The sequence below is a fragment of the Felis catus genome, chromosome A1 (assembly GCF_018350175.1).
Source record: "Felis catus isolate Fca126 chromosome A1, F.catus_Fca126_mat1.0, whole genome shotgun sequence".
Classification (NCBI taxonomy): domain Eukaryota; kingdom Metazoa; phylum Chordata; class Mammalia; order Carnivora; family Felidae; genus Felis; species Felis catus.
The window spans coordinates 188968616-188993000 of NC_058368.1; the positions used below are offsets into that span (position 1 = coordinate 188968616).

A 24385-nucleotide genomic window follows, 5' to 3' on the forward strand; every position below is an offset into this window, starting at 1 on the left:
TAATTTCCCCTCATCTGTGCTCTTTCCCTACCAACCCAATCTTTTGCAAATGAGTAGTTCAGTTTAGCTTGCTGATTGCCCCCTGAAGGTTGGGAAAAAGAAAGGTGGCACTCCATTGCTCCTAACTCAGGGCTGCCTTCTGTGAGTTCCCAAGTTTGGGGTGAACTACATGGCTTTCTTGTGAATTTGGTTTACCATATTTGTTATTCTTCCTTATTCTTTCTACAGAGCAAAATATTATATTGATACTCTTATGCTTCTTATTCTGCCTCTACCCAAAAGACTTAACCAAAAAATTGGTCTTTGTAGTGTTTTATATATAAATCCAGGAAAATCAACAGGGTTGATGTGTGCTCATGATTAATATGTGTTGAGTTTTTTCTTTTTCTTTTTTTTTTTTTTAACGTTTATTTTTTTTGAGACAGAGAGAGACAGAGCATGAACAGGGGAGGGTCAGAGAGAGAGGGAGACACAGAATCCGAAGCAGGCTCCAGGCTCGGAGCTGTCAGCACAGAGCCTGACGCGGGGCTCGAACTCACGGACCGTGAGATCATGACCTGAGCCGAAGTCGGACGCTTAACTGACTGAGCCACCCAGGCACCCTTTGAGTTTTTTCTTGATCAGAGATATACTTGGTTGTTTTTGCTTTTCCATTAACATATGATTTGGAGGAGGGGAGGGGCTCCTGCCACTGGGTTATAGAACTAATAGTCACTTTAATATCTCCTGAACTCCTCTAATTTCTTTTTTTTATGTTTATTATTTTTGAGAGAGAGAGAGAGAGAGAGAACATGTACTTGCAAGCAGAGGAGGGCAGAGGGAGAGGGAGACAGAGGATCCAAAGTGGGCTCTGTACTGATAGCAGAGAGCCTGATGCGGGGCTTGAACTCAGGAACCATGAGATCATGACTTGAGCCAAAGTCAGAGGCTTAGCCAACTTAGCCACCCAGGCACCCTATGAACTCCTCTAATTTCTAAGCAATGAGTACTGTTTGGCTTTCCTGTTGGTGTCTACCACTGGAATAGGTACTATGGGTGATCAAAATTAGGCTTTGTGGGATCTGATGTTTTATTTGGAATGGCAACTTGCTCCCATGAAACAAATATTTTTATAAACCAATATTAAATTTGTAGTTCAAAATTCAAGGCAAGGTTCTAGAAGGCACAGAGAGTGGTGTAGACAGAAGTAGACTGTTCAAATAACCAGTCAGGCTCCTACTATATACAGATGGATCTCTGTGCTAGGCATTTTAGGTTCTGACAATCTGTTGATTTAATCACTCAAATCTCTGGGAGAGTTTATACAGTGTAAGGTATTTAAGATACCTGTAAAGAAAGTACACAGGAGACTGGTGAGGAGCAGAAGATGGAGGGAACTTCATGTAAACAGTGATCGAAACAAAGGTGTAGATTGCATGAGTGGCAGCAGACAAGGAGCCAGTCAGGAGGCTTGAGTATTAATTGCAGTCCTTCTATTGCTCAGTCAGACAATCTAGATTTTAGTCAGGGTTGGTCATTTGGCTTTAGTTTCCCCATCTGAAGATGAGAGGCTTAGACTAAATCCTCTTTGAAATCAGCTACAATATTGTAATTCCTTTTATCTAGAGTTTACTCTCTTGAAAGTCCCCTCAAAGAAGCACAGTGATAATGGGTAGCAAGTAGCTTCTTTTCTTCACTATTGTGCTTTACTTTTACAACACACTGGCAATATACAAATATCATGTTTATTTGCAAAAGGATTCATTGAACTTCATCAAAACCATTTAATTAGCCACAAAATTGGATCTCCCTATTGATATATCTTTAGTCAATATTTTTACTGTCTACACTTCAGTTTCTGGTATCTGATATAAACCTGAGCCTATACTACAACGTCAGTCTAGTTCACTTTCCAGATAGTTCTATGGAATACATCAATTATCTGGGATATCAACAGGTTCCCCATGGGAGATGAGGGAGGGAGTAGGTTTGGGAAATGCTGAGTCAAATAAATTCAACTGCCCCTTGTTCTAGGACTTTGCAAAGATTTTGAGATACTGACATGCACTGAGAACACCTAAGATAAAGTATATGACATGTCCCAAACTTTTGTGATCACAGAACCTTTTTTCAGGGATCACCTTATAGGAGGATATATTAGTCATGGATGGGTTTCATGTTAATGAAGTAAAATCATGAAATCCAGTCAAAGTGATTGGTCTGGGGTAGATGTGAGAAAATCATCTGAAATATTTGCAGAGTATTATTCAGATTAGACCAGGAATGTGTAGAGCCATTATTCTTCAATGCAGCAGGCTTTGAACAGAATTTCTCCCATATTTTGCATCTGGTTTTAGTCACTGCACACTTGGCATTAGATGCCATGTGATTTTTCAGGACAGTTATATTTAAAGATTGCCAGGACCACTTAGCTCAGATGGAGAAGCCAGAGTTTCATCACTGTGTGAACCAATGAGCCTCACACAGGGGCTATGTGTTGTCTTTTTCATCCAGACAAATGTTTTCTTCAACTACATTCCTAGAGATAGGGAGAAGTCAAAAGAGACTTCTGTAGGGGCAGGGGAGGGAACCTAATGGGTGAATATAGTTGAGTAAATAAATGGCAGTTTGGGGCTGAGAAATGATTTCCTACTTTAATCCAAAAGTTGGAAAACAAGGTTTTAAATGCAGTTCCTGATGTCTTTCTTTCTTCCTATCTCTACTTTCAATTATCGTTTGTACACATAGCTCAGAGGAAGGATTGTAAATAAAAATACCATTTGCTCCTCTGTGACATTAAAGAATGAATGGCTACAACTCATACGTGTTCCCACTGGAAGTTTCCCAGGCCTATTTGTTTGGCCTTGATTTTTACTGAACCACATGTAGAATCACAAAATTTTGAGGGCTTTGAGGAACATTTCCAGTCATCAAGTGTAGCTGTTTATTGGAAATGCAGAAAAAGAAGCTCCAAAGCCATACAGTGACTTGTCCTGGGAACACGTTAGCTACTACTTAGTGCTGGGGTTACATCCCTGTTCTCCAGACACCAACCTCACCCCTGATTCAGCTTTCTCTTGTGCCAGCTTTTCTCATGATATCTCCTTAGTCTTTTAATAAACTTCCTTATATTTACCAAACCCTCCCAAATTTTATACATGATGGCATTGACACTCTAATGACTATTATTTATATCACATTTTTATGCAATACAATTCCATTCAAATCAAAAATAAAATTAAGAGGGGTGCTTGTGTGGCTCAGTTTGTTAAGCATCTGACTCTTGATTGCAGCTGAGGTCATGATGTCATAGTCGTGAGATTAAGCACTGCGTCAGGCTCCTTGCTGAGGGTGGAACCTGAGTAAGAATCTCTCTGTCTTCCTCTCTCTCTCTCTCTCTCTCTCTCTCTCTCTCTCTCTCTTCCTTTGACTCTCTCCCCCACTTAATCTCTCTCTCTCTCTCTCTCAAATAAAATTTAAAAAATAAAATTAAGAAAGGTAGAGAAAGACATGATCACAAATAATCTTTCAAAATTTCATGATGTGAATATGATATATAAATGCTGTGTCATTTATTTTACATATATTGAGGCTTACATGTATAAGTTTAATTCAAGATTGATAAAGTGCATGGATTTAAAATAATTCATGGCTTCCTACTTTTCCTGAATATATAAGTTGCCAAGTCTGTGTGCGACTTCTACTTACTGATCACCTATTAAGTAGAAGATGCTTAATGTAAAATTATACTTTATTTGTAAGGAATAAAAGGAGCAGTCTGAACCAGTTGCATTAAACTTTGAATGTGACTTTGAAGAACACCTTTCAAGCCCAAGTTATTTTATGGGGAATCATTTTGAAATGAGCCAGCATATTTAGAAAACAGATTTAAAATACTCTAATGGGCTCTTTAATGTAGTTAAATAGTTACAACCATGCTCACCTTATTCCTAAAAAAGCTTTAGTCCATATTTTTACTTTTAATGACTAAGGCACTTGAAATCTATCCTCTGTGTTGGTAATTATGGGATGGTTAAAAACAACTTTAAGATGACATTGTCCATTAGTTGTTTGTAGTGCTTTCAGGAAGTACCCGTATGTGCCTATCACTTGAAAATGGAAACCACAGAAGTGTGATGCCTTTCTAATTTTAACATAAATCAAAGACAAAATTTACACCTGGCTGCAGTCATGTGACTTTTAGGAAGAAAATGGATATCTGTACAGTGTTGTGTTCATTTCATACGTGTGCTCAAAGCCAATTGCTGGAATGGCTCCCTGCTGGTCTGAACTAAAACCTTCCTCCTTATTCAACCTTACTGGCTTCCTCTTTTTTAAAACCGCAACTCCTTAGTTTTGGATTCAAGCATACCCCCTTAAGGCTCTGACCTTTCTTTTCAACATCCTTGTGCACTATTCATCTTATGCTTCAGTCACACTGAGTTGTTAGTGGCTCCTTATACCCATTGTGATTTTTTTTTCTGCCTGTACTCTTGTCTTTCTTATGCCATTCCTTGTTCCATAATGCTCTTCCCTCCTCTCTGTGCCCAAATTCTTCTGCCCTTTAAGATCCAGTAAAATACCACTTTTTTTTTCTGTGAAATCTTCCTTACAGTTCAGATATTGAATATTTTCTCTTCATCCTAAATTCCTACATGGTCTTATCATTACCATGTTCAATTCCTTATAGCTTCCTATCTTTAATTATTGTGATTTAAGGGGATGTTCTTTCCCATAAGGCAGGATCCATGCTAAATTCAGCTTAATCTCACACAGTGTTTAGCACAGATCCTTACATGTCAGAGGCATTAATTTGTATAAAATACTGTTGGGTGACACCATTCATTCATTCATTCATTCGTTCATTCAGACAAATGCTTCTTATTAGCAACTGTTGTATTCAGTGATGCTTCAAAGTGTCAGTACCAGATAGATAGATTGCAGTTTAGTTTTTCTTAATGTGTGTGTGATTAGGTAGTTTATATTTAGATGTATTGTGCAATAAGGATGCACTTAAATACCTTAGTGTGAATCTGTTGGTTATGGTGAGGGTTAAGTAATAATAAAACTAACACTTTCTTTTTTTTAAAGTTTGTTTATTTATTGAGAGAGAGAGAGAGAGAAAGAGAGCATGCATACGTGCACACGGGGAAGGGGCAGAGAGGGAGAGAGAATCCCAAGCAGGTTCTGCTGACAGCAAGGAGGCAGATGCGGGGCTCGATCTCACCAACTGAACCACAAAATCATGACCTGAGTAGAAATCAAGAGTTGGACGCTTAACCAACTATGCCACCCAGGTGCCCCAACACTAACACTTTCTAAGTGATTGGTATCAGTGAGACCTTCTCCGAAACTCATTATAAGCATTATGTCAATTAATCCTTAGATTAATTAGATTGCTAGCCCCCACCCCTGTCCTACTTTTTTCTCAGATAATGAAACTGAATGCCAGAGAGGTTGAGTGACTTTCCAAAGGTTCCACAGCTAGTGATTTGCAAAGCTTAGACTTGAACCAAAATCTGTGTTAGTCCGGGGTCATCTTTTAGCCATTCAATAAGAATGTAGTAAAACCTCACTTACCCAGAAAAACTGTTACATAACCTTACTTAAAAAAAAAAAAAAAAGAGGGGCGCCTGGGTGGTTCAGTCGGTTAAGCGGCCGACTTCGGCTGAGGTCATGATCTCGGGGTCCCTGAGTTTGAGCCCCGCGTCGGGCTGTGTGCTGACAGCTCAGAGCCTGGAGCCTGTTTCAGATTCTATGTCTCCCTCTCTCTGACCCTCCCCTGTTCATGGTCTGTCTCTCTCTGTTTCAAAAATAAATAAACATTAAAAAAAAAAAAAAGAAAGAAAGAAGAAGTAAATACAGAAAATAACACACTTAGGGGTAACCAGAGCAGTAATTTTTAATAAACTATCATCAGTTTTCCCAGGTCACAGCAAGTTAGAAAGAGCGAACTAAAGGCAGGTTGTTAGAAGCAGGCTCAGTGACAGCAGAAATGACAGCCTAATGTGAAGGGCAGAAGTGGAAAACCTAAAAAGCAGACGCAGAACTATATTACTGTGTGGCACATTAATGACTGTTCATAATGACAGTGGCCCTGAGTCATCAAGACAGAGATGGCAATTATATTCAATATATTCTCTCTAAAACAGCAAGACGGGTGTAATGCATCTTCTGAAGATTTCCAGTGAAAGCAGCTGTCGTGGCATGCTATTAAAAGGGGTTTGGCTCTGGTTTTCTGTGGAGCTCACTTCTTGAAGGGACATGTTGAATGAGGAATTACTGAATATATGTGCAAGTATCAGTGTATACAATATGCAAATGTGACCTATACCATCAAATAAGTGTTAAAACGAATCTCTGTTTAGTAGCTTATAGCTTTGATATCCTTTTCTTAGAACTTTCAAAGACCTTAAAAAGGTGGGTTCCTTCCCTGCTACCCCATCTAACAGTCTTTTGGCTTTTATATTTTTCTTTCCTGACTCCATAGGCAAATATTCTGCCTTGCCAACCACCAGCTTTGATAACAAACATTTAGTCTCTCCCATAAATGTATCTGGATTTGCTTTTTCTTTTATATTTTAATTTTCAAACAAACAAGCAGCAACCCTGGACCCTAAGCCAGGCCCGAGTAGGGAATGATGTTCCTTCTTAACTGAATTTAGAAAAACAAACCTTGAGAAAGAGCTCATTGTGTAGTTTCAAACCACAGGGGCTGGCGTTACTGGTGTCCAGTCCTCTCCTTCTGGAATACTCTGGACCTCAGGAACTCACCAATGCTTTTCCAGCTCCCAGATGGTCAGGATGGGATCCAGTCTTTAATGGGGCCCAGTTGGCACAAGATTTACATCCTGGGAAAGAGCTAGAGAAAGTTTATTTAAAAAAGAAATTACTGAAAAATAAATAAATAAATCAACCCACAAAACCAAAGGTAGTTCAAGTATAATGTATTTATTTTAGCCTTTTTTCTCCCAAATCTGTTATTTTGAAATATGATCTTGTTGCTGTTTTGTTTTATACAATTAACTGCATTGATTTAGGGACCTGGTTAGTTTTTTGGTCAGAAGAATTAGATAGTATATTTTTATGAATGCTCAATTAGGATACCAGGAAGCTTGAAGTTTTTTTTTTTTTGGGGGGGGGAGGGGGAGGATTAAAGTAACAGAATTTTTCAGTGAAAAGTTTTTTGAATGGAGTAGTATTATTTCTTCTTCGTAGATTCACAAGTGACTTTATTGACTCTTTACCCAAAATTATTAGTGGTAGTTAATAGCATTACAGTATTTATTCATTCAATGTTCAGCAAGTATTATTGAGGCACTATTAAAACTGCAAACATAGTAGTGAAAACAAGGAAGACAAAGTTCATATCCTCATGGGGCTTACATTCTAGTTGGGTGATGCAGACAATAAATAGGAAAATGTGTCTACATCTTTCTACTGTGTATCTGTGTCTAGCTCTATGCATGAGAGAAATTTCAGACACTGCGAAGGAATACTGCTGACTCTTCAAAAGCTAGGTTTTAAATCCCATATTTAACTCAGTTCCCGAGACTTTAGTTTCAAGTCTCCTCTGACATTCATACATAAAGTTTATCTTTGGGAATTCATGTGACCCAACATATTTTGTTAAACATTGGTTTAAAGTTATTTTCTTGAAAGGACAAAGGGAAACCAGAATGTTTGTGAAACAGTAAATGCCTCCACTGGCTTTCTCTCACGTTCTCTGAGAAATCATATACTGCCTTTGAGACAGGCAATTCTTGGGAATGAAACAATCTGTGTTACAAAACCCGGAGAACTCTGATGAGGGAACAAGCAGAATACACTGAGGAACTCAGGAGAAGATGGCACCCCCTGATTTATGTTGTGTCCACTGCAGGGGAATAGGGATATAATACGGAGGTTCAGCCAGCACGGTCGCCATGAATATACACTTTTCATATTTCAGCTTCCTTTAGGAACTCCTGAAAACGATATTTTTTATTTATTTATTTATTTAATTTTTTTTCAACGTTTTTTATTTTTTTTTGGGACAGAGAGAGACAGAGCATGAACGGGGGAGGGGCAGAGAGAGAGGGAGACACAGAATCAGAAACAGGCTCCAGGCTCCGAGCCATCAGCCCAGAGCCTGACGCGGGGCTCAAACTCACGGACCGCGAGATCGTGACCTGGCCGAAGTCGGACGCTTAACCAACTGCGCCACCCAGGCGTCCCTGAAAACGATATTTTTTAAATGCCATATTTAACTACAGAAAGATAAATGATCCAGAGTGGAGGAAAAACAAGTTTGCTTGTTTGGTCACTACTACTGTGGTGTCTCTTTAAAATCCTTAGTCAATTTGGTTTTGGAGCTTTAATTATGCTTTTATGCTACAGTTTTCTTATTTAAATGTCTGCTCTATGTCCATCACTCAGCACCCCCTGCCTATCTCAAAAGAGATGGATATTATTATCCTAATTGAGGAGGAGGGCGAATGCTGTGAGAATTATTAATACATAAATTAAAAAATTAATCTAGAAAGTGCTTTAGGGTCCCTAGAGAAGTGCTACCCAAACACAAAGCATATTTAACATTATTATAAGTACTCCCACAGAGCAGATAGGCCAGTGCAGTGTGAGATGAGTAAACTGAGGCACAGAGAGTGACAATGGGCCCATATGCAGATGGGCCAGCCTATGTTAGAACCTTGAGTGGGTAACATGTAAAGACCACTGTGCCAGACCCCACTTTAGGCTTTTTCTCATCATGAGTATTAATTATTTCTCCGGAGAAGAAATGTTGCCTTGCCTGGTTTTTTTACCCCTCCTCTTTAAGTCTTTGCTGTTTGGACATTTTTTTTTTTTTAATTAATTTTTTTTTTTTTTTTTTTTTTTAGTGTCGAAAGTGATTCAGGCCCAAATGGCCAAAATATTAAGTCCTAAGGTTAGTAAGGAAAAATCACTAGTATGCTTTCTAGTAATCCCAGTTATTTTTTTGGCTTTGTGGCTTGGAACTTCAAGTTGCATTCATTTCATATAGTCCCATTGGTTAGAAAACACGCATCAAGGCTTATCTTGGAATTGTTCTTCACTGTTTTGCTGAGAAATAATTCTCAGCCAGTTTCTCAACAACGAAAAAGGCTATTCTGAGTACCTACTATGTTCCCAGAACCTTTGAGGATGTAGGAGAAGCTGAGGACCGTTTCCATCCTGTCAACAGCGGAGACAGGGTGAAAACTGCACATAACAACAATTACGGCGAAACCATAAGCAGTAGTCGGGAGGGACAGTTGTGGTTGTACAATGGTGACCATCAGTCAGAAACCCTTGCCACTCCTTGGGCCTGTTTCTTAACTTGCCTGAAACTCATCTTCTACGTTTGTGAGCCAGCTAATGCCCATCCCTGCCCCTAATGCTGCCGGACAGAAATCACTGAAGGAGCCTTGCACAACACTTGGCACGGAGTTAGATGACAGCAAAAGGCCACTGTTGCAGAAGCCACTGTCAAGGTCACCACTGTCCTCCATTTAGGTGTGAGCGAGAAGTGCTACTGGCTCTCAGAGAGGACAGTAATACTGAAGACTTGACCTTTGTACCCAGAGTTCTGCAACATGTTTCCATTAATGTTTTAAAATACTGGGTACTCTCCTTTACCTACCATGGGGGTGGGACTTTTGATCCTGCAAGAGGCTTTTATGAAAACTACTTAGAGAATTGTTCTCTCCCATACTCTTCTTCTGGGCTTCCAGAAATTTCAGACTGCCTCTTTGGAGGTTTGTATCCACCTCCCTGCACCCTCCACAACCCTCCCTTTATCTGCAGAAGTGCTCCTCTTTCCTGTTTCTCTTTTTTTCTTTTTTTCTTTCTTTCTTTCTTTCTTTCTTTCTTTCTTTCTTTCTTTCTTTCTTTCTTTCTTTCTCATTTATTTATTTATAAGTTTATTTTTGAGAGAGAGAGAGAGACAGACAGAGCACAACCAGGAGAGGGGCAGAGTGAGAGGGAGACAGAGAATTGGATTCAGGCTCCAAGCTCTGAGCTGTCAGTGACAGAGCCCGGCGTGGGGCTTGACGCGGAGCTCGAACTCACAAGCTGTGAGATTATGACCTGAGCTGAAGTCGGAGCCTTAACCAACTGAGCCACCCAGACACCCCTCCTCTCTCCTGTTTCTTACACTTCTGTGGAGGACAGGCCCCATCCACTTGCCCTGGGTGTGCGCTCCATCTCTCACCACAAGGGTGCTTCACCTGGCCGACCAGTACAGGACGCCTGGGCTCCAGTTCTCTGAGTCTGGAAAGAGACGATGTTCACACCAGCAGCTTGGAAGGAGCATGGTCACTGCTGCCTCATGTCTTTGGTGTGCCGGCAGCCTCTCCTGGGGCCTTGCAGAGACTGTGTGTATTTTTTCGTCAGAATGCCACACTTAAAAATTAGCTTTTCTGATTATAATATTAATGCACTCTTATTGTTGAGAGGTTAGAGAATTCAAAGAGGTACGCAGAGGAAAATAAAATTACCTATAACTTTGCAATCTAGTGGTAACTTCTCTGGACACTTTGATGATTTTCCTTTCAGTCTTTTTTCCACGCAAATGTATATCTACTTCTTATATGATTACATGTAATACATATTGCACAAAAACTGGTATTATTATACTTTTTATATTTAGTAATTTTTTCTCATAATAAAAGTAATACCTGTGAATGTACAAATTTATTTATTCCAAAATTATTTACATGATTATTACCTGTGCAAGTGCATACACATACACAGATAAACACACAAAATGCACACACACACACACACACACACACACACACACACACACGATGGTGGGGGGGGGGGGGAGAGAGAAGATGAATCACATAGAATGTCATCAGTCCAGAAATAAACACTGTTAACATTTAGTGTTGTTCTTTTGTTGGCTACTTTTTTAGTGTTACTTTCTTAACCTTTTTTTCTTTCCTTTCATCTTATTCCTTCTCACAGGAGTCACAGACCTTCAGACATCCTCTTCTATTTTGCCGCTTAGATGAAATCTGAGCAGTGGTCTCATGCAGGGACCTGAGTGCTGAGCCAGTTGGATAACTCATTTTAAGAGCAATTTAGTTAGGGAATGAGAGTTAAATATTATCAGGTTAAGAACAGTGAATGCTTATGGATGGGGATTACTATGCCTAATGGAGTCAAGCCTCCTGTAGAATTCTGGCCTAATTTATGTTAAGTATTTATTCCAGAAATATTTTGGAAATATCCTGTAGGTAAAGCATTAAGTTGGATACTTTAGAAGATACAAATATGAATTAGACCTTGTCACCGATCTCAGGAACTATATCTGATGAGAGAAATATGGGTAAGAAAATACTTATGGCACAGAGTAAAATCAGATATTAAGTGTTATAGTATAAGTGTCATACTGATATAGATTCTTATAAATTTTTAATTATATAAATTATATATAACTCATAATTATATAAAGGTGCAGGTAACTCTGTCTCTGAATTTTAAGATCAGGTAAAACTTATTAGAAGAGACAATATATGGTCTCAGAGAACAAGCAGAATATCAGTAGGGGAATGTTTAGGCAATGAGTAACACGAACAAAGCAAAGGTGCTAGGCAAGGCTGTGATGTGTTCCTGTGTCCACATGCCCTACGCCCAGGATGTGGAAAGGCAAAGTGGGAAGCAGCACTAGAAAGGGAAATTGGCTGTCAGGCCTTGTAGTGCCTGAATATTTTGCCAAGGAGTTTGGATTATATACTGTATGTAAAGGTGGCACGAGCATTTGAGTAAGGGAACAACATGATGAGGTTGTATTTGAAGAAGAGAATTCTGACAGAAAAAGTGGAAATAGAGAGAGACCATTTAAAAGACAATTATACCATTATAATGGTGTAAGAAATGGTGACAACCAAAGCAGAAGAAAGTGGTGAAGCAAAGAGCCAGTGGAGTTCATTGGAAGAAAAATCAAAATGAGTAAAAGAAATATTGAAGGGAGAAGAAATAAAGAAGATTTACGTTTTCTATTTTGGGTGATCCAAAGGATAGCATTCCCTTAACTGAGAGGGGGAACACGGGAGCAAAAAATACACTTATAAGTAGCAAGATGATAAATTTAGCTTGTGTCACATTGAAATTGAGGTGGCAATAAGACATGTTGGGGAGATTCTGTTACTCTGTTGCTAATAAAAGTTTGGTGCTTGGCCTAAGAGATCAAAGCTACAGGTGTAGATTTAGAAGTCAGTTTAGCTGAGGTGGTTGAGCCAATGAATGAACTCAAGAAATCTTAAGTAAGTAAAAAGAGAAGGAAATGTAGAACAAAATTTGTAAAATTTCGATAGTTAATAAGTTGGCAGAAAGGAAAAGTTAGCAACTGAGGAAACCAATGAATAAGAGAAGAACTCTAGAAAACACTTATTTACAAGCACAAGGTACTGGTTTTCTTCCTAGTGTTTCAAATAATATTCGTTAAGCTTGCTTGACCTTCATCTGTTCTCATCCGGAATATATATCCTGTAGGGATGAGTTTTAAAAGATAGTGAATGTGAAAAGGCTTTGTAAACCATCAGACAGACATGTCTTAGGTCTTACAATTAGTGTCACAGAAGTGAGGAAAGTAGAGACTTCCAACAAGAGAGAAAGTTGTGTCCGATGCTAGAGTTTCATAAAAATATTTATTTTTAGCTCAACTCGTTTGGTTTGCAACTTAAGGAAGTTAAGTCAAGAGTGAATCTGTTCTCTAATCACTTAGAACAGCATTTCCCAAAGTATGGAGCATGTGTCTCTGGTTGTACAGGAGACACGTTGGATTTGACACAGACATCGAGCAGAACTGAATTACATAGTGAGAAAGTTATTATTATTATTATTTTTTGTCTTTTAATCCTTCAGATTTATGTTAAGGGAAAATATCTCAGTTGGGGCAAATAAGTCTGTAATATCTAATGCAGGCTAGTCTCCCCTTTCAATAGACTCCTTCAGGTTGTCAACATTATTTAGCTAGAATATCATATTAACTTTAAAATTACCTTCCGTAATACCTTCTTATTTGGGCCGGGATACCAGTTTTCCAGGTGGGGTAGTGATACAAAGTTTCCTTTTAAAATAAGCTATTTTAAATGAAAAAAGTAATTGACTTTTAAATATTAAGTACTTAATTGTATAGGTGATATACAGAAATGGCAAAACTGAGAGAGTGGTATTCCAATGATGGGAGTTTGGAAACTTTAGGTTTATCAGAGCCCTTCCTCCTTCTGTTGCTTGGAGTGGCTGCCTTAGTTCAACCATGTTAGAACAATGTGGGAAATTATCCATCCTGGGGTGGTGGTGGTTGTCTTGGGCTCTAGACTTCCAGATCTAGACCCTGTTCTTCCCCTAAGATGTTGGGTCAATTTTTGAAGCCAGTAGATTTTTCTAGACATTTGTGTCTTTAGCTGTTAAAATGAGAATGCTAGTTTTAAATGATTACTAGCATTTCTTCCAGCAATAAAGTCTATGATTCTTTGAGTGATTAGTAAATAAGCCTATGCTTTCAAATTGATGGAGGTTAGAAAAAATGTTTTTCCCCTGTAAACCATCAATATCACGTGTCAATGCCAGAGGCTGTTTGCAGACTAACATTCACGGCAAGGAAAACATCAACAAATTCATTCTTCAATGATAATTCATATTCTACCTCATTTGTGAAGGATAGTTATTTCAGGAAGGAATCTCTACTTTAGTTAGGGCAATTGATTAAAGTTGAAAGTGAAATCGTAAATGAAAGTCTGTGTCAATTTCCTGAGCCTACTGCTTAATGCCAACACCTCACTCCTAAGTCAGTAGTTTCACTGCAGTCCTATGTAATCAATTCAGAAAGCCCATGAATTTGGTTCCTTGGCATAGCAGCTCATAAGTTATAAGTCCTTATACTTAAAAAAGATGTTTCTATTCATCTATTTATTAATATCTTTCCATCTTTTAAAATTTATTTCCCCTGAAAGGGAGGGCAGATGAAGTGTTTTCTAACTGGCTGAAAGTCCTAAGTATTCTTGTGAATTAGTGTAACTCTACATCCCAAGTAACTCTTAAAAATGGAAGCATACCACCTGTTTGGAATATAACAATATGGCGACTTCCATAATCAAAAACATAGCCAAGGACCAGGCAGCAAGTGAAAAATGAATATAGCATAGGGATAGAAAAAAACACCCACACAGTCTTGGAATCTGAAAAAAATGAGTTTGTTACTTCCTTTAACAATGAATCATAGAGACAAAATTTTGTCTCTATGATTAGGTAGGAAGTGTTTGTTGCTGCCATCTTTTGCACTGCATCAGTGTCAGGTTTTGCTCTAACTTGTGCTAACAAGGGTTATCTTTGGGCAAGCAACTTAGTCATTTTAGGATTGTGTTTGCACATCTGAAAAAAAAGGGATAATGATAACAATAATTTGGTCATTATTCTGACCAAATTAGTGTCTGCATGTAAGTTCCTCAGCAGTGTAGTAGATACCTCCTAGATACCCACCAAGTGTTGATTCCCAGCATTGCTGAAACGCTATTGACTAGTTGAGATTCAACATGCACTTGATTTTGAAAGTTCATCTTTTACTGCCCTTCAGAGGCTCTTTCCTTCTTCTATTCTCTGTACATTAGTAAACTTGATTTCCTGATTTTGATGCTTACAGATTAGAAGACCAGATTAGAAGGTGTAAAGGACACCAGGAGAAAAAAGACAAGAAACTGAACAAAATAGAAATAATTTAAAAATCACAGCTATCCAGGGCCATTTAGTGAGGGGAAAACAGCCCCTCATGCCTCAGTAGTCACTCAGTAGGCTTTTCTATTTTACAGCAAGATATGATATGAAGTATTCCAAATGATGATCTTGATTTACCAAGATTAAATTCAAGTGTATATACTCTGCTGATTTTAGAAAAAATACAATGACTTTGAAAGAAATTAAATATAAAAAGGACAAAATTTTAAGTAAATAATTTTTTGTATGTTTTTCCAATTGAAACTTTAGTCGTTCAAAACTCTTAGCCATAGATATGAACTAGGTCTCTAGGCATTCCACAGAAGCATGATCTTACTGAAATATCTTCTCTGTGTCTTCAGCAAATAAACCAGGGCTTCACACATTCTGTGGAAAAGGATAGGCATTTCTTTTTCTTTTCTTTTTTTTTTTAAGTTTATTTATTTTGAGAGAGAGAGCATGAGTGGGAGAGGGGCAGAGAGAGAGAGAGAAAGAACCCCAAGCAGGCTCCATGCTGTTAGCACAGAGCCCTATGTGGGCTCGATATCACAAACTGCAAGGTCGTGACCTGAGCAGAGATCAAGAGTCTGATGCTTATCTGACTGAGCCACCCAGGTGCCCTGGAGTAGACATTTCTAAATACTAAGTTAAAATGATTTTTATGCAGATGGCCTTTGTTTGTGTTTCAAGAATGAGCATTTGACAGAAATTACTTGTGGACTTTCACAGTAGCAACTTTCTCAGATTCTTTTCCCTAGGACTTGGTGTTAGGACGGTTTACCCGGGTGGGACCCAAGGGCTGACACCTTGATTCTTATAGTGTCACATGTGGTTCTTTCATAGTGTTACCTGTAATTCTCTGGGGAAAAAAATTTGAATTTGGTCTGGTTTGCACATTAAAACAAAAGCATTTTCTAAGTTATCCCCATAACATAAGTTAGTACAAACTCAAGCGATAATCCATTATATACTGACTCAGTACCAAAAATATTGAATCAAATGAACCTGATATGAATCAAGAAGTGGGCAGATGCAGATACCACAGAGAGCGAACATGTAGAATCCAGCACCATCAGAGGTCAACCAGTCAAATACCAGAGCTGGATTTTTCAAAGAACCAGATAATGCCAGTTTTATGGCTGTTAATAACATTTCAGTTATATAAGCAAAGATAAGAGTAATAAAAAAATAAATTCTGCTTCTCAGTGTAATCTGATTGCCAGCAGGGTTCAGAAATGAACTTTCTCATTGTGCACGTGGCATTGCATAATGGACCAGTGATCATTCTGCAGCCCCCTCCCCAAACTTCCATTTCCCTTTTATGGACAGTCCTTAGTTCTGCCAGATCTCTAAGCTATTCCAGGGAGGCAGATTCTTTGGTTTCCCCTTAAAAGCTCTTTGATTGTGCCTCTGGTAGTTAATGCACCAAATGGTCTTTAGGGGTATTTCATACGTGTGTTCTGCAGCTAATCAGAGTGCCTTGGCCCACTGATTTCCTACTTCTGTGTTTTCCACATGTTTAAGGGCTTAGTTCAAACACCAGGCCCACCCACTTCTGGAGAGGCATGGTAGAGCTCAGCTCTGATTTGGGTCTCTGCCTCAAACAGAGATTTTCCAAAGGATATCCTGTAGTGGATGAATCATTCCATTAGGCCATGTTCACTTTTCAAACCAGGAAGCAGAGTGCCTGTTCTGTAGGGAAACTCAGATAAAGTCGTTGTGGCTGTGCTCAGAGCGCTTATAAATATTGTTGTCAGTGTCTTTGATACAGGTTCCATCAAGATAGTATGTAAACACTGACAGGTTAATTATGTGTTTTAAAGCTTTGTTTATTGAGAGCTGATAGGAAGGCTGTGAAATGAGTCCTTTACATATTGCAGTGACAGTTTTCTCCCCCATGTCTTCCCTAGCTGATTACTCCTCATGCCATCCGTGTGCAGACCCCTCCTCGGCACATCCCTGGTGTTGTAGAAGTCACATTGTCCTACAAATCGAAACAGTTCTGCAAAGGGACACCAGGAAGATTCATTTATACAGGTAAGAACCACTGCAGATGGTGGACACAGAGCTTTTCCTTGGCCTTGTGAGTGTTTTACTTTATCTTACATGTATACGTGTGCATTTTATTTTAAAATCTAGTTTCCAAGACCCTCTTTCTTTGTCCATTTCACCATATAGATGATTACATGTCTTGCTGTTATTATTATTATTGTTGTTATCATCATTATTTAAGATTTCAACTGGGTGTTCAAGTTGAACGACAGGATCAGTAAAAATAAGTAGTTGGATACCTGAAGAAGCAGCATGAGAAATAAGAAAGGGGGAAGAAGTTCTAGACAATTCTCAGTCTATCTGGATGTTAAGCCATCTGTGTTGTGGTTTATTTGCTTTATGGAGTTAGGGATGTGCTTTAGTGCAGTACAACTTTCTTCTAGCCTGGTCATCGCCTTTGTATTAAAGAGAATTGGTAGTTTTGATATTCCATTCTGAGTTGGCACTTTCTTCTCCTGTAAACTGCATTTTGCCCTCCCCAAACAGTCTTTGCACATGGACCTGCCTTGTGGTAAGAAGCTAAGGTTGCAGAGTGAATGTGAATTGATCACCCAACAGATGGAGAGAAACAGGCAGGTTCCCTGGGGAAATGCAAGTATGCAGCCTAAGGGTCCAGTGTGTACTTTAGGAGAGCCTCAGATTACAATGTGCTAGCCAAACACCCACGGATCTTTCTATAATTCAGATGCTGGTTCAGTAGCTCTGGGTGGGACCTGAGACCCTGCATTTATTACAAGCTCCCAAGTGAGGCTGGTGATCTTGGTCCAGGGACCACACTGGGAGAAGTGACATTCTAGGCCCTCTGCTTTGTATTGTCACTCCTGCATAACTGTCTCCAGGAACTTGTCCCACGTTTTCGTCTTCATTCAATGGACGACCACAAGGCCTGATTAAGTATAGAGCATAAGTTGCTCTCACACAAAGAGGCTCCAGGACAGTGAAGAGATAACTCTGTTAGCACATCCTAATTATAACCATACAATTAAATGGATAAATTTTATTTTGCTGTAACATTTTACCTCAAAGCATCTTTCCTTTTGTATTTTAGTACTAGGGATAAAACCAGCTATGCTTCTTAGTCTCTCTCTCTTTCCTTCTCTCTCAAAATTATAAAAACAATTAATGCATCCTGACCCTTGGAAATGCCTCCCAGCCCTTTAAACAAAATGCAGGTTTGGTGCCTGCCTGACGATTAGTTTTAGTTAATTGAAAATTATAGGATTGACCCAAGAGGAAAATTTTGTTTGCACTCCAATCACTTTTACAAATTAAGGAAAATTACCACAATTTTGTTTAGCTAAGGTTTCACACTGAGTTCAAGAAATTAGCTCAGCCATCCCAACAAAGTCAGCACTTTGTTAGTGAGCACTTGAAAAAATAATAGTCTATCTGGAGTTTTGTGGTGTATACAAACGAAGCATAGAGAAAGCTATGATGCTTTATAGAAGTAGGCCAAGTGTTTTTAATTAGGCTCATTGGTTCAGTGTAAGTTTTGAAGAACAATCAAACTAGCAGATTAGCTGTTTCTTTTAAAGCTAGGATTTCTTGCCATTCATTTTTTCCCATGAGAACTTCCACATAGCACTATTTTTTTTTTACAAGCCTCATTATGGGCCTGCAGGAAAAGGACCAATTGAAACTTCTGATACTGTAACATTCCCCACCATCATTCCGATGGATGGGAGTTTTTCACAATGTTCCTCACTGAACTCGGTGTTCTGGAACATATTACAAAACCACAGAGGCCAAATGTTTTCTCTGAGGAGTTTGGACTCTGTTTTTGGCCAAAAACATTTAGGCCTTGCTGGCTGCTTATTTACTCTGCTATTAAGAACAAGAAAAAGGAGAAGAAAAAGAAGAAGAAGAAAATGCTTGTGTGGTAGGAGGTACAAGAGGCAATCAGGCATGATTCCGCTTTGGTGACAACATCCCTGCCCATTAATGGTTCCATTTTGTGGTCAGGTCTCATTTAGAAGAAATTATTTTTAATCAGTGTTCAACAAAATATCCCCTTGAGCCACCTGGCCATAAAAGTTAGAAAAAAAAAATCATCCTCACTAAATTACTTAAGTTCTCAAAAGAAAATAGCTAGGGACCCATTATGATTTGGAATTTTTTTAACCATTAAAAAAAATTGCCATCAATTTAAGAAATCACATCTTGGAAAACCTGTATCATACGGGAATTAAGATCAAAGATAAAAGCGGCAGATTTGCAAGTCTAGCAAAGTAGTTAAGGATAAGAGAGATAAATCCTTGGTGTGCATGCACATGTGTAAGTGTGCAGGAAATTTAACATATAAAAAAATACTTTTGCTGATTTTGTCTCAAACTGTGGGAAATAGAAAAGCGACTTAGTCTTTTAAGTATTCTAGGAGAGAATTTAACTTCTCTCCATGTCGGAAAATAAAATTTTGAAGAAATTAACACAAAAACTTCCCCACTGATAGAGTTGGCTATTAGCTTGCTGTGACATTACATCATTTCTAACAGAAGAGAATTTTTTTTTTAATTGGTGAACTAAACATGGCTTCTTGATTAGCATTAAATGCTGCTACCTAGGGTCACTTGTTCATGGCTGGTGCTGCTGGCCCCTGTGATTTACTCAGTTTACCTCTATCCTTGTTACCACTTACCAACCAAGGCAGAGATGGGTCATAAAACCTTTCTGTTCTTTGTATCAGAACAACAACTCAGGTCAGTGTAAATGTGCAGCAGTCCTTTTCTATCTGCCTGCAGAAGCTCCCACTTCATTTTCTTTAACTTCCATAGCATTTCAAGGTGTGAAACTTGATTTTTTGGACGGGGTAAGCCAACCCTACTGTTTCTTAGCGGAATGGCACTTGGAATTTTTCCCTTATAAAAAGGGGGATGGGGATATCCTAGGACTGAACCTCACAACCCAAACTTAAGAATTTGTTGCAGTTTTCTGAGTGTGTGAGGGAGTTTGGGTGTGTATATGTCGAAGTCTCTAAGAATCCATAATTGAGCCAGGAACAGCATGGCCTAATCTATGCAAATAAAGGCAGACTTTTGGGGGAGGAGGAAAGGATTTGTCTAAACACAGATTGCCTGCAAGCTGGCTCCACTTATAAGGAGTGTGAACACTGCTCTCCATCATTGGTTCTTCAGATCAGGGACGCAGGAGGCATTCTTAGTCACCAGATGTGCAGGTCTCTGTGTTTGCCCAGTGAGGGAGCAAAGCGAATCCCAAGTTGAGCAGAACAAATAGTACTTCCCAGATCTTATTTATCATGTCCAGTTATTCTTATGTAAGTTCAGGGCAGAGATGACTTTAAATTTTAAATAATGTTTCCTGATAGAAGGAATAGCATTTCCTTCTAATGACAGGACTGTTTTCAAAGCCCTCTAATAGTGTGTGGTCAGTCAGACCTATAGGAAGACCTATAGGAGACCTATAGGAAGACCTATAGGAAGTAAATCCACGATAAACCTCCACTTCCGTGGAAAGAGGTCTCTCCAGTACCTTTGTTGTTCTTGCAGCTTGTTTTCCTGCTGTTGTTACATCTTTTAAGAGCCTTGGATCTTTTAGAATTGTAATCTCTCCTGCTAAGCTTTAAGTAACCTTGGGAGTTGATAAAGAACTCTAAGGAGGCTTCAGAAGCTTCTTCAAAGTTCTAGAGTTGGTTTTCTTGATAAGAAGTGGCCAAATCCAAATGCAGTTTTACATCATTGCAGTTCTTTCTCCACGGGAAAGGCTCCTATCTTTGGGGAAACAATGACTAGAAGAATAAGCCATCAGGATGTGTCTGATTAGCTCAGGTGTGCATGGAGAGCTGTTGACTGCCAGCTCTGCCAGATGGTGAAAGCCCCAGTGGAATGATCATGTCCCAGCTCAGATTTGGGTTAGGCCACTTCTCAGATCATTCTGCCACCAGGTTCTGCCAGTCTAAGGATTATTCAGCAAACTTCCTGCCCTGTAGAAGGACTAACCCACATCCCTGTATATCAGTCTCAGAATTAACTTCGAAATAAAAATTCTTCCTGGAAATACTTCCTGTTGGTACCTCCTGCCCAAAACAGCTTTGCATGTAGGAGGGCCCATTTTGGCTAAATAAGCTCTGTGGAACTTGATGATATGTGCCATGTCTTCCAAGTTTTCCTTTTTTTCTCCCTATTCCTTTTGTTTTCTTCTCCTTCCCTTTCTCTTCCTCCGTCCCTTCTCCCCCTGTTCTTTCCTCCTCCCATTCTTTTCTCTCTTACTCCCAAGGAGACAATATGGCCTAGTGATTGAGGGCTTGGTTTCAAGAGGTGGTGGGTTTGGATCGAATGCTCAGCTCTACCACTTACTATGGAGGTTATTTTGGGGACATCATGTGATGGTTTGGAACCACAGTTGCCTCATTTTTACAAGGGAATAATCCCTTACCGGGGTTCATTTTAGTATCAGGGAAATGTATGTAAAGCACCTTTCGTGAGCTAGTATGAACACCTAGCCAGATACTAGTAGTTTCCATTAATAAATGATAGCCATTACTATTGTTCATTAATCTTTTCTTTTGTTGTGGAGTCCCTACCATGGTGTAAATATTTTACATATATATTTTTTATCTTCACCATCATTTCCTAGAGGGCTAAGAAATGTCCTTTAGGGATTTTAGTAACAAAACTGTAGACATCCATAAATAAAAGAAACAAGTAGCACTAACCAACCACAAATAAAAAGAGCAAAGTATGAATAAAGTAGCAAGAAAAAGAGATTTATAAATATGAATATAACAATTTTGATACAACAAATACTTTCTCGGGAATAGCCTCAAACAATAAATATTTTTATAAGGCAGCCCTGACTTATAACGTTCTCTGATGCTGAATTTTCAGGAAAAACACATACCTGTCTTTTTGTTTCCATTCAAATTTCAGCCCTTCCTCTGGAGGCCATAGTAACATGGGTATAGTCTATCACCAGCCCTTTCAAAGGTGTTTAGGCTATAATTGCTTCAACTCCAGGTTCAAAAGGTTCAAGGCCAGAAGACTCTGTTTCTAGTTCTTGAAACGCTCCTCCACAAATGAAGGCTGCCACCCTGGGGATAAACAAAATTATCAGTTATAGGGCAGAAGTAAAGAGCTTGTACCTAATGCATCTCATGTTCCGTGGCCTCTTCTTACACTAATTCATTGTCAGATCAGGCTTCCAAAAAGCCACTGTCATAGCTTTACCCTGCAGAGAAGGCTTCCCCTTTTGCCCACTGTATGTGAGATGTGGCCCAACCCCTATGCTTGACCAAGCTTATGGCTCCCTGTGCACTCAGCTCCACTCAAACCAGTCTCCGCATCAGGTCTCAAGGTCACTTCATATTTAGCAATTCTGGACATGGTAATTCCCCTATAAGATCAGGCTCAGACTCTGTTTCCCTTCTTCAGTATTCTCTGGCCATTTTAGTATAGTGGGCAGAGCACTGGGCTGAGATAGAGGAGGCCTGGCAACACCAGCTCTGCTGCTAACTGGCTCTGAGATGTGGGACAAATTGCTTCCATGCTCCACATTCCAGTTTCCTCAATGTAAAATGAGTCAATTGCACTAGGAGACTTGATGTTCCCTATGGCTCATCTTGATTGACTAGAAAAGTTTATACCCTTGGATCTCTTTGGTTGCATGTGCTTATTAGACCATTCATTTATTTACTCCCTTCCTTGTATCTTTAGATCTCTTGTTCTGTTCTTAGGTACACAAATTACAAAAAGTCTACAAACTCTATGAGAAAAGAATTACCCTTCCCTGATCTTATACTATTTTGTACACTGTGTTGAAGCAACTTGACTCATATCTTACTTGCAATAGATGTTCTCTAATAATTGATTGACATATTGCCAGGATCAATGGGTCCTCATTGATTTTTGTGCTCTGGATGACATGGAATGTAAATAAGAGCTGTTAATTAAGAATCTATCCCCTTTTACTTGAAGTTTTACATGCAGGAGAACACAGTAGTTGGAATTTCTGTTAAAGAAAAAAATAGGGCTGGCTCCATATTATAAATATTCTTCATTTTCTCTCATGTAAAATAGGAATCTTTTAATAGTACCTGTATCTGGGAGGGAATGGGTCAGTATATGTAGTACAGGGCTAATAGTGCCTGGTACAGTGTGAGTGTTCCCTAAAAGTAAACTCAAAAAGAGAGAAGCAGATAATAGGAATGTTCCTTTTGAAAATCCAAAGAACAAATTTTTTTTGGTATTAAATAAGTGCCATATTTCATCATAATTAAAGAAATTATTTCTTTCTAGTCATTAGAGTAGGAATCAAAAGGCCTGGCCTCTAATTATTATTTTAGCACTCCCTGTTGTTCATTCATTCAACTCACAAATATTTCTGGATTGCTTATTCTATTCTAGGCAATGTTTGAAACAACTTTTGGCAATATTCTAAAACAGTGTTGAGCAAAATAAGATGCAATTCCCGTTCTCATTGGTATTATGGTCTAAGAGAGAATGTAGATATTTATAAGGTTACTATTTCAAATCTGGTAAGTGTCCGGAAAACAGGAACTGAGTTCCAAGAAGCATATAACAAGGATATAACAAAGAAACACCAAATGGTTAGTTAGAGATATTTTTCCTTAGGAAAAGATCAGCTGAGGTTTGAAGGATGATTAAGAGTTAACCTGGCAATAGGTGAAGGGTGGGAGAAGTGTGGGGTTGAGGAAAGAGAATGAGTGTTCCAGCAGAGAGGAGCATGTAAGAAGGCATTGAATGGGAGCAAATGTGACATCTTGGAAGGCTGGAAAATTCCAGTCAGGCTGCAGAACTAAAAGAGAGGAGAACAGTGACAAAAAAGGCTGGAGAAGTGGTCAGGGACAAGCCTATGCAAAGTCTTATAAGTCATAAGGAGAGGAGGAGTTTAGTTGCCATCTTAAAAACAATGGGAAGTCCTTGAAATGTCAGAAATGACAATGGACATGACTAGATTTGCATTTTGGAAAAAACAAAAGCAAAACTCTCTGGATGGCACTTAGAAAACCAGAATGGATGTTGGGAGACCTGTTAGGAGATCATTGCAGTAGTCTAGGAGGGAGATTTGGTGACTTTGATTTGGGTGGTAATGGGTGGAGATGGAATAAAGTGAGAAAATTCAAGAGGTATTGAGGAGGACATAGACGGACCTAGAGATGGGTTCGCTGTAGGGGTGAGGGAGTGAGAGAGGGGTTAATGCTACCAGGCTTTTGGCTTCCTCAGCTTAATGGAGGGAGGGGCCATCCCTCCTTTGGGCATCCCAATGGTCTTGTGAGTATCAGTGAAGGAAAGAATGGGCATGAAAATGTTCTGCAAAGGGTCATATTCTACACATATGTTAATTGTTAGAAAGACAGGCCTAAGCAAACTCAGGAAGAATCAGGGAAAGGAAGGCAAGGATGTGTTTTCTCTTATATCAGATTGTTTTCACTTAAGATTCAGCTGAGAGAGGGCTGTGTAATGAACACTTGACTAGCAGTTCTGCCTTAGCAGTGTCCTAATTGGAAAAGATTCAAGAAGAAAGAAAAATTAACAGGCTGCTCCTGTCCACATGTCTTGAATATTACTCCAAATGAGCCATTTACACACAAAGAAAAGAATTCAAGGCAGAGGGAATATTTATTCTTTTTGCTTTTGCAATCCAGAGGGCAAGTCCCAAGCCT

At 39.0% G+C, this 24385-nt stretch overlaps 1 protein-coding gene across 19 annotated transcripts in view; it reads left to right on the plus strand.

Moving 5' to 3' along the window:
• EBF1 (EBF transcription factor 1) overlaps nucleotides 1-24385 on the plus strand; it is a 391187-nt gene that overhangs the window by 294518 nt on the left and 72284 nt on the right. For all 19 annotated transcript variants that reach the window (XM_045036233.1, XM_045036235.1, XM_045036241.1 and 16 more), the window contains exon 10: nucleotides 16608-16734. In XM_045036233.1, coding sequence (XP_044892168.1) covers nucleotides 16608-16734 — 127 coding nt within the window. The remainder of the gene's footprint in view (nucleotides 1-16607; nucleotides 16735-24385) is intronic.